We start from the raw sequence: 16,045 nt of genomic DNA, 5'->3' as shown, positions 1-16,045 counted from the left end.
GCAAGATGCGTAAGGTCTGGATATCTTTGTTCAGTATACTCATGGAAGGTTTGCAGATCCTTCAGGGAAACCTTGATTGCAAACACTATGGACTGTATGCAGGATTAGCAGACAGTGTTTTGTGACAACTCGCAAAAGCTCCAAAGTGAACCCCATAACGTCCAAAAAATTGTTCACATGTAGATGGAAGAGGGGCATATCTGACCAAATTCATTTGAATACGTACAAAACCGAATGCTTTGTGCTTTGCATAGACAATGGGCATACAGCAGCAACTCGAATGTCTGCTCAATGTCCCTCTGTCACTGTTGACTTGGATCCAGAACTTGTTCACCACTTTAGCCACTTTAATTATGAAGTCTGGATGAAATTTCGTAATTCAGCAAAAAACAGTTTACAGAGAACAAAAAAATTACTTTTGGATACCACTAAGCTATTGTCGTACCGTAACGATCGGAGCTCCTCAACCAAAGGTAGCTCGGCGATGCGGACATGAATCTCCTTCGCAATTTGCTCATACTTGGGGAACATGTACAGCACCACTTCCTTAGCCGCCTCATCAAAGATTTTGAGCATCTCGGCAGGTGCTTCAGGGAGGAAGTAGGCAAGCACTTGCTCTTGAGAGGCCAAGATGTTGTAGTCGATCACCAGGCTCTCCTTGTTGGCTTAAAGGGGGAAAAAAGGGAAGTTCATTCCACTAGACCACTGAACGTAGACCCAACAGACCACTTGCAAGATGACTCTGAATAATGTCCAGTATCCTCAGTTTTTGTAACATGTCCATACTCCAATTTAAAATTCCTCAAACCAGCCAATTTTACTCACTGTAAATAACATATTAATGCTGCAGGTTTCTAACGGAGCTAACTCTAAAAGCAGGAGAACTCTAAAAGCAGGAGAACTCTAAAAGCAGGAGAACTCAGAGCTGAACATGTACTGTTGAACACATGAACAAATCACTGTTATTCGAAAGTTCTGGAGGACTTCAAATGCAAAATTCAGTTACGTCTGGCCATGCATAGTTCGTGACTAAGGCTTTTGTTTTTGCCACTGGTGAGCTGCAGAAAAAAAGCAATAGCCAACGACAACATTAAGGCTTTTGTCATGGCTCATATAATGGACTAACAGGAATATGCACCACCGAAACTTCCAGTTTAGAGAGCTAACTCCTTGGTCATCCCTGTTCAGAATTCACATCACATGTTCCAAGTTACTTCTGATGGGTAAAAGTGATCAGTGTTACCTTCGCACATCTGGCGGATCTTCTCCCGGTACAAATTGTGGCCCTTGTCGTCGACAAACGTGCGGAGGAAGTTCTTGAATCGGTTGTAGATTTCCAGCCTGGGGCCGGCCATTGATACCCACTCCCGGACGGAGTGACCCTTCATGTCCTCTAGATTCTCGATGCTCTCAATCATCTGAAAGAGCGCGGCAAATGGTAGAAAATGAATCAAAAAAGACACTGTAATGTTGTTCTAGAATTCCTTTAAGTGTTTTTTTTTACACTGAAACTGATAAAAAGCAGTCATGAGCTGTTAGTGCATGCTAAGAACATAAAACAGTTTACCCCCTTTCCTGCGTCTTGGCCTGTTCTATAATAAGAGAATAAATATGTGCTTGGCCAATCTTGAGTATCCGTTAAGACAGACCAGGAGAATGGAAGCATCCAATGCTCAAACCGCACATAAATACATTTAGAGTCGGTAAGTCACAGCAAGTTTTTAAAAATTACAAGCTTCCAATGACTATATGCGACAATTTTACTTCATTTTTTAAAACACCCCTTTAGCAATGCTATGGTATGTTCCTCTTGCGAGCAGTCATAAACAATATCTTTATAAAGAGATTGGTCGTTCATCCATTAACGAGAAAAGGCTGGTTCCTGGTCCTTCAGTCATTTCAAAGATGAAACGAAGGGAACCAGACCATATTAGCGTACCTCTTCCTCATCTTCCATTCCTTCAGCTGCTCTCTCAGCAAGACGTCGTCGTCTTGTTGGCCTTTCGTCTTCCTCATCACTGTCCTCTGATGCAATCAACAATAAAACAAAATGAAAACTGATAAACTTCTTTCAATATATGCTAGCTTTTGGTGCGGCGGTAAAAGTGTGCGCCACAAATATCATAATTGCATCTACTTCAAATCAAATTCTCAGTCATAAACCTTGGACTCCAAAATTCACTGACAAAGCTCTCCATGGTTCTTGTGCTTTATTTCTAATTCCCATAAAATCCACTTACTTGTTTCGACTTATAATGATGGATTTTGATAGATTCAGCCTCTGTTAAAGAGCAACTCAAAAAGAAAACAAAGGAACCCTCGCCCTGTGTTCGTAGTGGATAAACCCTTGTGCATGCCAAACAATGGCTACACTGTTTGACATGCATAAGGGTTTACCCACTACTAACACAGGGCGAAGGTTCCCTTGTTTTCTCTGTTTTCTCAGAATGACGCAATCTACATTCAGCGTGTTCAGAATTCCCGTCTTGGCATGAACAGAAAAAGAGCCCTTTTTAGCTTATTATAATTGAGCTCTGAAGACAAATAACACTGCGTTTGATTTGGATACTTCCATAGTTATTTGAACAGATAAAATCAGAGAAAACATGTTTCCCTTTGAGTTGCTCTTTAATGGTAACAGGGGAGGGCTTAATTCCTTCCACTATCTTAAAAATCCTCCAAGCAGTAATTTCCCCTCAAAAAAGCCAGGCCCCACAAACTTTGACGAAGGGCTTGTCTTTGCACAAATCTCACTTGCTCCCTACCATAGAGCAGTCCCGGTCTCATGCGGCCCGTTGCCATGGCTTCGTCTCTGTCCCTCTTCCGCATCAGCCGCTCTGCCTCTGCTCGCTCCTCGGGCCCCATGGTGTCATATTCCTCCTCGTCAAGATGATCGATGTCGTAGCGATCCAGCTCTGGGATCACACGATAATCTCTACAGTCACGAAAGGGGGAAATGACAAACTTGCTATTCACAACCGGCTGGTTGCCAACTACAAGACCAAAGTTCTCAAGGAACACAATGCATAGACCTTTCCCTACATAACAGTGAACCATTCACTGCGGTCGGTAAGTTGTAGTTGGCCTTCAATACAAACAATCAAGAGAATAATGCACAAAGTCAAAAATTACAGTTATTACATTTAAACACTGAATAACAAATGCAATTAACACATGCTATACGAAAAACGTCTCTCTGGGGCAAAAGTGCACAATGAGGCACAAGTTATTGCCAAAAAGGTGAACTTTCTGCAGACTGTTTAACAAAATCATGGAAGGCCATGCTTGGAAGTTTTGAAGTGTAAGGTCTGCTGGATTGAATTGAGCATGATTAATTTTGTGCACATGATCGCTACGGCCACAACAGAAGCTGTGATATGGTAGTCCTAGGTAGTTAACCCTAACCCACCTCAATCCTCCAAAATTCTGTGGGAGGTTTATGACATGGGGAAGAGTTCCATATACGGACACCAGTAATTATTCCCTACAGTGACCTATTAGCCATCAGAAAGCAAAAACATGTCCAGAAAAGTTCAATTTAGGAGGGAAAATTCAAACTCACTTAGAATTTTTCAAACCATTCTCATAGGATTTGTGCACAGGGTGTCAAGTGACGTCCATACATGGGACCCTTTCAATGATATGAGTTTCCAAAGTAGCTTAGTCAACCTTCAAAAGAAACAGTTCAACTGCAGAATTCCCCACCACCCCGCATGATCGACCTCATAGCCAGGTACAGGTCAAAGTGTCACACTCTTCTCAAGGGATTTTCACCTTGTATCCACGTAACCAGTCATTTCAAGGGTCATATTTTAGAGTGGCGGGGTATTCTGCAATTACTGCCAAGAAACAATGTCTCTCCATCCTACCTCTCCATTCCTTCACCAAACAATTCCTCCCCTTCTTCGTCCTCTTCCTGAACAATTTCTTCCTCCCCACGAATCTCAGACTCATCCTCAAATGGGGGGAGATCGCTCCGCCCAGGGCTGCTGGAGGGTGCCCCAATAGAACGGTCATGGCTGGTAGCGTCAGAGAAGGGTCCAGGTGAACTTGGTTCCTGTGTGCAACATGTTCAAGATTCATTAAGAGCTTAGGTAAATAATAAAGTAGGGAACACTGTTTTTACCTCCTGAGGAAGAGTTCCATATCTGGCCACCACCTTGGACCCTATCAAGCTTACGCTATGAACAAAGCCTATGGCATTTATGGGCTATGACAGAAAAAGTTCTACGCAATCTTGAATCTTGCACGAATTTATTGTCATGATTGTAGACCTACTCCGTCCTGAGTTGATTTGCCTTTGAATAAAATCTATCCAAAGGATAGCCTAGGCCTACTCTACCCCCAGAACTGTGTGGTCCGACGGCCGTGGGAAAGGAGCAGATGTCAGACCCCACAGTTCTGGGGTAGGCCTAGGCCTACTCCTAAATCAAATCAGGAGGGAGTAGCCAGTACAATAAATATGTAGGCCTAGGCTACATAAAAGGGTCAAGATTGCGCTGAACAAAGTCAAAGTAGGCATTACGTTAGGACCATTATCAAAGAAAATTTGGAAATTTTCTGCTCCGAAATTGGGCCTAGTGACCGTTTCTTCATCTGATTTACACTTTTTCATAGTTTTTAACATTTAGGCCCCAAAGTCATATTAAGGAAGGTAAGTGGTCAAGGTGGTTGCAAGATGCGGAATTCTTTCCAACAACAAATTGTAAATGTCAGATTTAGCAACGTTAACATGTTGTCAGTTGTATTCGGTTCTGATCAAACTAGCTTCACAAGTATTGTGCACGCTTTAAATGCCCGACAACAAAACAAACATAGGCCTATGCACGGGCAGCGCAACATTTTCTAAACATAATAACCATTCCGTAAAACACTGTTTTCAAGTCATCAAAACAAAGACGTACCCACAGAATGGACTAAACTGCACAACAGAATGCTTCGCAAACATTTTATTGTCAAAATGCCTCTTTTTGGCCCCCCAAAACCCACTTACCGCCATGCTGCAATGATATTCCTCCAGGTCACGTCTATGGTCTACAAGATCAAGTCTAACTGTACTCCCGCACAAACTACTCGTGATCGAAAAGCGCGCGAAATCGCTGTGGCCGGCCCTAAAGGTCATAATGAATATTTACATTAGTCTTTAAATTATGAATATTCATATTTTTGACCTCAAACCTAAACCGTTGACGTCAATGAATAACATGGCGTGACTACAACTGCGGAAGGGCTGACTCAATATTCTGTGATTAGCGGAAGTTTTCCCGTAGTAGTATTTGTTGCAGATTTATTAGTAAGTACTGATAGTTGTTTTGATATCCGATTATTCCCAACAATTCACTTGAGTTTTTTACTTCCTTGTGAGTCGCTGAGTGACTGGAATGAATGCAAGTGAGCTTGCTTGGTGAGTCGAGTGGACATGGTGGATCGAGACTGTGGCAAGTGCATTCTCTGTGTATTTAGGTTGCTCATTGCATGTAACGGTAGGCCTGCTGAGGGTGAGAAGGCAAAGGCTCCTTTCCAACCTCCATGCTGAAACATAGAGAGCATTGTGTCCGGAATCACAAAAGTAGTCAGTCCTGTATATGCTGTGTGAAATATCCAACTTTATTTCCCTTTCAAAATAAAAACAGAAGGAAAGACTTCCATATGCAGACGCACGCCACTTGACACCTTGTGCATAAACCCTTTGAGGCTGGTCTGAAAAATTCTTACAAGCGTGACCCCATAGTTGCCAGGTCTCTAATTTCCCCACCTATTGTCAAGCCTGTTTGGTTTTCACAGTACCGGTAAATGGCTAAATAAGGGATCTGGTGACTATACGGTCACCTGGTCACTCACGTTAAGTGTTTTCTAAGTAAACGATTTGGTATTTATCCTTTTAAAGTGAACTTTTCTGAATAGGTTTTTTGCTTTCTCATGGCTAATGGTTCACCGTAGGGAATCATTACTGGCATTCGTATATGAAACTCTTTCCAAACAAAACAAACAAAAAATTCTGTAATTAAAAATACTTAAATCTGCCAAATATCACATTTTCAGCAGAAAGGCTAGTACAGCAAAATTGAGCAGTGCACAAAGATCATCTGAACATGCAGATGGAATGATCACCCCAACAAAACAATTGTAGGCCCACACCATTGATTACGTGGCCTGGTGGCCAGGTTTTGTTTTTCATGTGATTCTTTGAAAAGAGGAACACCGTCCTTTAAAGCATGGTGCACCCAACATTTGTGAAACATTAAAGCTCGGGTGTCCAAGCTGGAGTAACTTGTGCCCGAAATTTCCAGATGTCATGAGCATCAAGGCCAGAATTACATGTATACAAGCTAGGATGGCCCAAGAACCATTTATGGGATTTCACGCGGCCGTAGTTCTCATGGTTGTAGGGATATTCAAAGCTCTTCAGAGAGCCTTCCAACATGGAGATGAACCTGAATGTGGTGTAATTTTGGGGACTAGAATTAGCAGCTATTACTGCCATGGCACAACTCTCACAGAAGAGAAAATTGCATCGTAATCCCACGACGCCACAACAAATTGACTGTCAAATGTCCCATTTGTTCATATATATATTTTTTTAACAAACTTGATCACTGGAGAAACGTGTTGAAGTGATTTGTCCACAACTTTTTATCATTTGCATTTATGCCATGTCAAGGCATTCTCTGCACACAGAAGGTGTCGGTTAGTCGAGCATGATTTTGACAGAGGTGATTTCTCTCCACAGCTGAATATTCAGGAGGATGACCTCAGAAGCCGGCCTTCCTGACCTAAAGCTTATCCATGTCGTGCCTCCCGCGGGAGACCATCTCAACATGACCGAGGAGCCCAGCAATAGCACCTTCGTGACGGATGCTGGAAGTTACCAACCGACCACCATCAACGGAACCTCGTCAACCAGTGCACCCATTGGAGCTATCCAGCCATGTCTCTATGTCCTTTATGCAGATATTGGCAATTCCCAGTGAGTCACTCAAATTTTTTTTGCAAATTTCAGTGTTTCACAACTCTTAATGTAGTTCTTGTCTCCACATCCCCCAGTGTGTGGCACTACGTCTGTGGTGCGGTTTGGTCACATGTTTCAAGCTCCAGTGTGCAGATTTTAGTAACAAACATTTTCACCATTAGTACACTGTGTAAAGAAATTCTTCCCCCCGAGGAGGGGAATGTTGTCACTTCACGGGCGACAGTGTCCACATCTGGGGGTAAAGGCGGGAAAATATATGTACATGTGATTGATTTGAGCATGAAGATCAAATGTTAAACAAAATCTTATCTTGACACAGGTTGTTTTGATGAAGAAAGGAAATATTTCAAATAATTATATGCATTAAAAGGTCATTCAAGAGAGCAGATGGATGTAGTTGTATTTTGAATGTCTAGGGGATAATTGTACATTTATTCACTTTATTTATGCCAAGGCTCAGAAAAATTCGAACATTTCATATGAGAAAAACTGAACCAAATAAAAAGCTGTCAACAGCTTGATATTCAGCTATTGTGTGTATTTTCATTGGAAATGAATAGAATTTCCCCAGCAAGCCACTGTTTTGAAAGTGAAACAAAAACGTGAGCGAAGTAAACTGAACTGTGAAAAGTACAATGTACATGTAGATGTATGGGTCTCACTTGGATATACGTGCATGTATATGATACAGTATTGTTTAATTAATAGGTACAGTGCTTTGATACTGTGCTGTAGAGTTAAACTGAAACAAACCAATTGCTGTCCAAATAGTCCTAGATTTGATCAGCTTGAGCGGAAACCATAATGGACTACTTGAATTGCACTTTCAACTTTTGTGGAGAATGTATTTGAATTGTTGCTACACAAAATATTATGTAAATATTATATATTATATATTATGTAAATATATATATTTAAGCAAAGTCTTGAAAGATGTGAAATTGAAGTGTGTTTTAAATTTGGTTATAGTTTCTCTTTGTCACAGTGTACCTGTGTCAACAAAACATACTCAAATGTTAGAGCACAAAAAGGACTTCCTTTTAGCTTTTGAAGTAAAAAAATTGCTCCATGTCAATTTTATGATCGTAATGACTTGGCTTTGATCTGATCAAATGCCGCACTTAACTCTTAAACTTACTTCTCATGTGGCAGTGTTCGTATATGGGACCTAGCGCTGCTCATTCCAAACACACTGTTCCTCATCTTCCTCATATTCAAATGCAAGATTGCCATCACCAAGCTTCGTCAGTCGAGTAGCGCCGTTTTCTTTGCCTTTTATGCCATGGTGAGTCCACATTTGTAAACTTGGATTTCACAGAGGGGAAAAAAAAATTGAGAATTTGGTCAATAGTCATTTTGAATGGGGTGGGATATACAAGATGGAAAAAATTAATTTAGTTATGGATAGTGCAAAACTTTGCTGGGGTCCGGCGGGTCTTATGAATCGGGGATAATTTTGTTTCATCTGGTGCACAGGAAAAACTTGATTGGAGAGTAGGAATTTTGACCCCCCCCAAAAAAAATTATTCAATGTGACATGGCGTCCAGTTGAGACAACCCCCATAAGGCTGTGTGTTTATCACTCACGCAGGGATCTGTGAGATGTGCGTGCCAATTAATTTTATAGCATGTGATCTTTGTACATTTACTCCGTAGGCCTACTGCACAAGGTGTACTGGTCATGTGCCATTCTCAAGTGCTAAACAAATACTTCACAAGGAACTGACTTGGGAAAAGTGAATGATTAGACAAGACAAGACAAATATTATGAACTAAAACTGACGTGACTTATGTTGACACTTTGAAAAATTGCCACAGTATAAAAACTGACTGTCGTCCAAATTCTGTTTTTTTACGTAATGTACTGTATGCTTCAAAGTTGTGTTAACCGGCTCAAGTAAGACTCTTTCCAAATTCTCATATTCTACCAGGGCAGTATCTTAATGGATACAAAACTGCATGGCTCACCTCCTGTCAGTTTGTATGGGCATTGATGTCTCTGTTATTGTGCATTTAAATGTACATACAAAAGTGTGTCACAAGACTAGTCTTTCTATTCATTTAGCTGTTGAAAACTAAAAGCTGAGGTGAGCCAGTTACAATAACAGGAAACTGAAGACTGATGTGATCTGCCGACCTGTTGCCCAACATCAGTGTATCACACGGCGATCGTAAAATGAAAATGAACGCCTTGATTTGAGAGAATAGGGATCTTTTCTTTTAGAAAAAACAAAACTCGGAGCATTGGTGGCTTCAGGAAATTTTTGGCAAAAGCTGCCCCGTTGGATAAGGTTAAAAGTGTGTAGGGCCCCTTCATAAGTATTTGACTGGAACTGGCGACATGTTATAGTCATTTTTATTATTGTTTTGTTATCTTGTTCTGATCCTTGTGGTCTCTCGTTTAGGTCTTGACCGTGGCAATCATCAGCGTAGCGAGAGCCGTAGTCTCCATGATGGTCAATGCGTCCACACACAGCGGAGATATTGCAGACACGGTAAGTTGGTTGGTCCCTCTCTTCCTTCATCAGACTTCTTACCTGTTCACCGTTTGTAGTTAAACTCTGCTTTCAGCATAATGCCATTGTGGTGAGTATTTGATAGCAGTAGAATGACCGCTATACTTCTTGGTGCCAGCACTCGTCAGCAGCAAACTGATAAACATTTGCCAGTAGAAGGGGGCCAATTCAAAAACAAATTTCAAAAGCAGATTAATGAATGAGTTCTCTCCACCCCCATTAGCCATAACTAGTGCCTTTGGAAGTAATACTCCGCTTTTTTTAAATCTTCTATCCATTTCATCTGGAGACACCCAACTTTAATAGTGCTGGCTTAGCTTTGAAGTGTAAAGTTCTGGTCCAGTTTTCTTTTTTTTTAAACCGAAGATTGATCTTTCCACGCAGGTTCTGTGGATCATTGTCAAGTTTTTCCTGATTTCCATCGAGTTTAGCGTCATCATTTTTGGTTTGTTCTCCAGCATGGTGGACAGTAAAGCCATCATCAAGCGAATCTTGCTAGCGACTTCGTCTATAGCCCTAGCATACTCGGTGACACAGGTAAGCTTAGAAATCCCAAACCGGGTGAAACTTAGTCCAGCATTTCCATATGAATTCTTCACCACATTCTCTACTTTATTCTGGATATTGAAAACAGCTTTCAACCATTTTTTTTGTGGGGGGCAAATTCAGGGTGCTCTGGAGATCAAGTTTCCTGACAAGCATTACATTGCACCAGATAAATACGACATCTACTCTCACGGCGGCATGCTGTTCTGGTGTATAAGCTCATCGATATTTTCCTTGGTGAGTGTATTTTAACAAGGCAGTTTCACTGAGTCATATTCTACAAAGGGCTTGGGGCATGTACTGTGGGCCTTCAGCGTACCAAACAAAACTGGCATCGTCACTTTTCAATCATGTGCCATTCAGTGTGACTTTTTTACAACCTAGATCCGTTTCTACCAGATGGGTTCACATCTCAGCTGAGATTAGTCAGTTGCATTAGTCCTGAGATCTCAAGTATACTGACTTGATACATGATTCTCTCATTAGTTGACACACACAGCCACCATTGTTGGTAGTGTAAACAGAGAGTAAAGCTTAGCCATCTGGGGGGGTTATACCCTATTTCCGTCTCAGTTTTTCCAAATTTCATCACTTTTTGGTTTGTTTTTTATTTGTTTGCAGGCCTATTTTATCATCTTGATTCTGCCGTACACAAAGATGAAAGACAAAGTACAGCTCCCAGGTCAGTATGCTGTGTGGGGTCAGATGCCAAAGGGCATGACACACAGGTCACGTCCATAATTGCCTGGAGAGCAAGCCATTAAGAAGGGAGACTTTACCCCAAATTCAAATGGCTTTGAAAAGGCAGAAGATATTCATGCCATCTGCGTAGCACAGGGAGGCCTTGTCATAATTGAAATTTCACTCCTGCCTTATAATCAGCACAAAATTTCATAACAGCCACAAAATCTGCGCACGTGTCATTTTTGTGTGTGTTGTTACTCTAAACAACCCCCCATCAGTCAAAATCCATATCCTATGTCTGCAGTACTTTGATGGTTTCAGGACTGTCAGGTGTAGTCAGTTTAATCTTAGCTAGCCTTAATGATTGGTTTGTTGTTGGATGAAAAGGTTTTGATGCTCATTCTCGCACAACGTTACAATTAGTGATAGACGGGGAAGTAGTCTAACTCGGCACACTATTTTTGCTCTGATATCTCTCCAGTTAAAAGGTCCTTCTACTGCTACGTGGCATTTCTGGCCCTGCTGAATCTAGTCCAGGCCATAGCAAGTGGCCTCGTCTATGCAGACAAAACACTTGCCATCTGGTGAGTGACCTTGTGTCCTGTCGTGGCCTCAAGCTTGCTCTGGCCATTTCTAACTGAGCTCATGCGTGATTCTGACACTGTAGAAGTTTTAATTGGCAAGGATAATTGCACATCGTAATGTCAAAAGAAGTTTACTTGTGAAAGAGTTTGAGGAGGCCAGCACGAATTTTATCATTTTGTCATTTATCATGGCCATTCCTCGTGATGTTCTTTCCTCAAATGTCTTCATGGTATGTGACTGCGTTCTCTGTCTTTTATTCCCCAGTGTTGTGGACATCACATCCTTTGTCTATTTCTCCATCTTTGCTCCATTAATCTACCTTACATTCCTACACAAATTCTTCCGGTGAGTCACTTGTTTATATTAGTCAGTATTTGTGATTATGTAAGTCAGTGTTTGGATGCCTACTGATCCAAACAAGATCACCAAATCATCAACAAGCCGGGGTGATAAAATGTCATGTCACCCCCCTCCCCCATCAGATCAACTATCCTTGGGGTAATCGGTATTTTGAAATCCTTGTCCCGAAATTAAATTCACAACAAAGGTGTTTTTGCCCGATCCCCCTTCATGCTCCCAAACGGTCTGAACCACAGCATTCGCTTAACAGTTCAGATTGGTATTAGATTTTGCCCTTCACCACTGGGGCACACGTTGGTGCACAGGAACCAGATGAGATAAGGGGGCCTGCTCATGTGCCTAACTAGAAACAAAAAGCCTAGGCAATGTCTGCAGAATCTGTTGTAGTGAGGGGTTTTAGGGTGACAACTGACAAGGCCCATCAGGATTGTATACCCGTTAACTCAGTGCTAAAAGGTCATTATGGCCAAATGTAACTTCTCTGAAAACCTTTGAACTTCTTTTGCCCAATTCATGTTTAAAATAATATTTTTCAATATACGGCTTTTTAGTGAAATTTTTCAATAAGGACCGTTTAGCACTGACACGACAACCTCACCTGCACAACTGCTAATCACTTCTCTGATTCACTTGGCCTCCCTTAGGCAGCACAAACAGCCCTTGCTCCTGTCCTACAACAACCCGGATGAGGCTGAGGACGAGGCCCACCGCCTGCCCAACTCCTACATCGTTCCAAGCAAGGAGGAGCCCATCAGCCCTGGCCCCACCCTGTACAACAGCACGGAGTTCGGCCAGTCGCCCAACATCACCTTCGGTCCCCTAGTCATCGGTAACCCCATGGGCAACAGGCACATGTCCGCACAGTCAGTGGTCGAGAACCAGCCGGTAGCCAGCATCAACTACAACGAGGGATAAGGTGAAAATGTGCAAACTAGGGGGTTTGGAGGTTGTTTGAGTAAATAGGATGGAAGACCGATGCAAACGCATTCACGGTGCATTTAGGCAGATACGGCCCCGAGTTGCGTTTATTGTGTTCCTGAGTTACGCACCCTGACCATAAATGAACTTAAACTAAGCTGTGAGTTAATCTCTGCTTGGCCTTGGTTGATTTAAGCCATGGCTGAAAATGCCGGTGGCTTCAGCAGACCTCACGCCTCGTTGAATCCTGCTGGAATTAGCAAATGGCTCGCTTTGATGTTTTTAGACTCCGTTGGATCCAGGACCCCTCATGCTTTGCTGTTGGATTTCCTTGGTTTCAACAGGCCTCAACCTTTCTGTTGGACTGTCTGTCAAATTCAGTAGACCTCGTTCACTGATGTTTCAGATTCTGTTCAATTCAGGGAACACATATTGCTATAGTTGGAATCAGTAGATTTCATACTTTGCTGGTGCTAAATCTGATCGGACTCTGCAGATGTCGTTGCTATCGAGGTAATATACAGCACGTTGTCCACTTGATGTACAAACCTCAGATATGTGGGAAAAAGACGCGCACCTAGATTAAGGGTGTGATGTTTGCCCAGCATCAAGTCTGTGGTCCAAGCAAGGATTGAGACAATGCTAGATAGCCCCTAGAAACCAGACATTTTCCTGAATCTTTCAGTGATTACCCTCGGTTTCACTGTAGACCGATTTTGAGAGTTCAAAGAACCGGCGTAAGTTTAAAAGCTGTGGAATATTATCGCGCTGGAAATGTACCCTGGGGCGTGTGATGGAGAGGGATTCAGGTGTGTGATTATTCAGACCTCTGGGGGGGGCATTTTGGTGTGCCATGGGGGAAGGGGTCACAATCACGCACCTCTAATCACTCAGGACTGGAATGACCGTGGCAAAAATATACTTGATGACCTCAGGTGTTTGAAGAGAAATAGCGTTATATCTGTGAGCCATTTCTGTGTATACTTGGGCAAACTTCTTTTTTTGGGGGGGGGGGGTTTTGTTGTTTTCTTTTAGCGCCCGTAAATTCTGAAGGGGCACAGGACCAAGTTTTTCCGACATTTTCTCTGAACAAAGAATTAGTCCATTTTATGTTGCGTTTGCCTGAATGCCCATGGATTGAAGTCTAAGTGCATAGAGTGTGCCATCTTGTTCCTGTGCAGTTGGAAGGCTGTGAACTAGCTTGGTGAATGTATCAAAAGTAGTAGACATTTGTGCTCATCTTTCATGGGTTGAGGTCAAACAGATATGTCAAGAAGTGCTCACCGATGTGTATATTTGCATTTATAACTGGTGCTCGTGTTGCAATAGTATATTTGCTGAAAGTCACAAAGAGGTCTGATGCCGGCCCTGCCTAGTGCCGAGACACTACAATCATTTCAGTTCTAATAGGAATGCTCCAGTGGTGATCATCATTTGCATCACCAGTATTTATGATATTGATTGTCATTCACCATTATTTTTACCATAATCAGCAATGCCACTATCACCTCAAATCATCATTGTTATCACATCCACCATCTCTATCATCACCATAGTTAGACTTGTAACTCTACACTTTGCTTATGTGACCTGGGGTTGGAATCCAGCTTGGTCCAAGCATTCATTTATCACAGATTTATTACCCTAGTCAGAATGCTTGTGTGGGCATTATGTGATTCATATTATCCCAAGTACGCATTATATGTTCATTTAAACTTATGAATATAGCAAATTGAACCTGGACTTTCCGTGTTACTTCCTATTTTTTGGGTACCCCTGTTGCTGAATTTTGGATTCCATCTCTGCTTTTAGTTGTAACCAATTTTGCTGATCCCAATTTGTGATTCTGTAAATTTGTTCTACAACCCTCTAATACGGGATCCAGTATCGTACACTAAATCTGACCCATTTGTTATCAGGTTCCGATTTTTTTAAAAACAAATCTTGCCAACCTTCTTTGAATGACAAGCAACGAGCTAGACAGCTGTGGAAATCACTTTGTATGAGTTGAATAGAGTTATATTGGTTTGGAGGAGGCTGTATATATTTATATTATACATAGTTGTTATCAAATCCTTGTAGAAAATGTACAAAATGGGAAGATTTTATATCTCTTGTTCTGGGGTGTCTTGGAATTTGAGTTCTTGCTTTTGTTTTGTCCCATTTCATGTTCGCTTTGTGTGTGACTGGTTTTAAGGATGAGAAACCGGCATATAAAAATATTCTCCCTTTTTAGTGTAATGCTATAAAGTCCATTCTTTTCCAGAACAGACAGAAAATCTTGTTCAGAACTTTATTTCCAACTTTTCTGGCGTTTTTGAGAAGTTGTCAGAAAGAAAAGTTGTTCCAAATGAAGGAGATAAACAGCTGATATTTTCCACAGAATTCCAGTGCATAGAAAACGTGTACTTTTCTTATTTCCAGTTCCTTTTTCCCCCTTTATACACGTAAGCTGATGAGTGTCCCTTTTATTTTCAAAAGGCTTGACTCTAATTACACATGTCCTATGTGAGAAGTGTGCCCCCGATTTTTCATCATTTCCAATGTTTCCAATACTGACATTTGCTCGGCACTTTCAGATACTTATTTGACGCATTATATATCTAAGGAGGATACCTGTTGCACCTGTTTATTAGGGTTGTTTTCAATTCAGTCCTGTGCACCACTTTCTAACCAAGGTCTTTCTGCTCCAAGTATGAGCACAGGACATGTACGTGTACATCCTGAATGGCTGGTTACTGCAGGAATTTGTATAAATACTTTGTGGATTTGCAGGATGGAATATTAGCACTGCTTTGCAATGAAACCTCTAAAAGGAAGCACATCAGGAATTCAGTAGGAATGCTTAAACAATGCAGGTTGAATATTTCAGCAGTGCAGTGAATGCAGTGTTTTCGCGGGACGCCATGTTGGTGTGCTAGCACATTCCTTCTCATGCTGGTGCTGCCACAGCAACAATAGTACATAGTAGAGGGCTTGCCACTTTGATGACGACGACAATTACATGTATGCTGTCAGTGGTGAAGTGAAAAACAAAGAAAAGATCTCTGATGTTATCTCTGTACAGCCACATTGTGGGACCAATGTCCTAGAACATCTGGATCAATCTGCTAAGCATATGTTGGGGCTGAGCAAGAATGAGCAGAGCACCAGTTTCGGTTAATGAAGTTAACATAGTACTTTGGTTGGTAACTTTTTTCTGCTAAGCATACATTTTCTGTGCCTAGAAAATTTCTTAGTTCGCCGGCTCCATGAAATCAGCCCCAGGTGTGTCCTTGCAAAGGCACTTACAGATTTGTCTTCCAACATGGTGTCTCGTGAAAACTGTCTAGTAGTTGTAGCCCAACGCACTGGATTACCTTATGAATTTCAGAAATAGAATTTGTTCTAGTACAAGCCTTAAATGGCTTTTTTCTCCCAGGTCAAACTATTTTGAAATAAAACATAATTTACTGTTTCTATGATA

The 16,045-nt window shown here is 41.6% G+C and overlaps 3 protein-coding genes across 4 annotated transcripts in view; 2 read left to right on the top strand and 1 right to left on the bottom strand.

Moving 5' to 3' along the window:
• The window catches only part of LOC147799312 (DNA replication licensing factor mcm2-like), a 12,538-nt gene extending 7,410 nt beyond the window's left edge, over positions 1 to 5,128 (bottom strand). Inside the window, exons 1-6 of the mRNA XM_087135202.1 lie at positions 4,994 to 5,128; positions 3,870 to 4,057; positions 2,766 to 2,935; positions 1,940 to 2,025; positions 1,244 to 1,418; positions 446 to 665 (exon numbers count right to left, since the gene is read on the bottom strand). Coding sequence (XP_086991328.1) covers positions 446 to 665; positions 1,244 to 1,418; positions 1,940 to 2,025; positions 2,766 to 2,935; positions 3,870 to 4,057; positions 4,994 to 5,122 — 968 coding nt within the window. The 5' untranslated portion in view covers positions 5,123 to 5,128. The remainder of the gene's footprint in view (positions 1 to 445; positions 666 to 1,243; positions 1,419 to 1,939; positions 2,026 to 2,765; positions 2,936 to 3,869; positions 4,058 to 4,993) is intronic.
• The window catches only part of LOC147799311 (transmembrane protein adipocyte-associated 1-like), a 23,216-nt gene extending 16,348 nt beyond the window's left edge, over positions 1 to 6,868 (top strand). The window contains exon 10 of the mRNA XM_087135205.1: positions 6,731 to 6,868. Within this exon, the coding sequence (XP_086991331.1) occupies positions 6,731 to 6,734 (4 nt within the window). The 3' untranslated portion in view covers positions 6,735 to 6,868. The remainder of the gene's footprint in view (positions 1 to 6,730) is intronic.
• Positions 6,747 to 16,045, top strand: LOC147799310 (transmembrane protein adipocyte-associated 1-like). Of its 2 annotated transcripts, XR_015424963.1 has the most exons (10): positions 6,747 to 6,967; positions 8,123 to 8,255; positions 9,376 to 9,465; positions 9,871 to 10,023; positions 10,156 to 10,269; positions 10,654 to 10,714; positions 11,198 to 11,300; positions 11,566 to 11,646; positions 12,306 to 12,990; positions 13,322 to 16,045. XR_015424963.1 is itself a non-coding variant. In XM_087135203.1 (9 exons), exons 1-9 carry the CDS (start codon positions 6,747 to 6,749, stop codon positions 12,574 to 12,576), a joined length of 1,227 nt encoding a protein of 408 aa, XP_086991329.1. In that variant the 3' UTR covers positions 12,577 to 16,045. The 2 variants fall into 2 exon arrangements, 1 of the variants encoding a protein (XP_086991329.1); XM_087135203.1 differs by having other exon boundaries at positions 12,306 to 16,045.

Source organism: Acanthaster planci, linkage group LG04, assembly GCF_054643075.1.
Source record: "Acanthaster planci isolate LZ-2023a linkage group LG04, COTS_SCS, whole genome shotgun sequence".
Lineage (NCBI taxonomy): Eukaryota > Metazoa > Echinodermata > Asteroidea > Valvatida > Acanthasteridae > Acanthaster > Acanthaster planci.
This window is presented reverse-complemented; position numbering and strand designations above follow the sequence as displayed.

What these genes read in the sequence shown, in the direction of transcription:
- LOC147799310 (XM_087135203.1), top strand. Translation starts at nt 6,747, where the DNA reads ATGACCTCAGAAGCCGGCCTTCCTGACCTAAAGCTTATCCATGTCGTG. An exon ending in TCTTTGCCTTTTATGCCATG is followed by an intron (nt 8,256 to 9,375) that starts GTGAGTCCACAT and finishes TCTCTCGTTTAG; the next exon opens with GTCTTGACCGTGGCAATCAT. An exon ending in TTCCTACACAAATTCTTCCG is followed by an intron (nt 11,647 to 12,305) that starts GTGAGTCACTTG and finishes GGCCTCCCTTAG; the next exon opens with GCAGCACAAACAGCCCTTGC.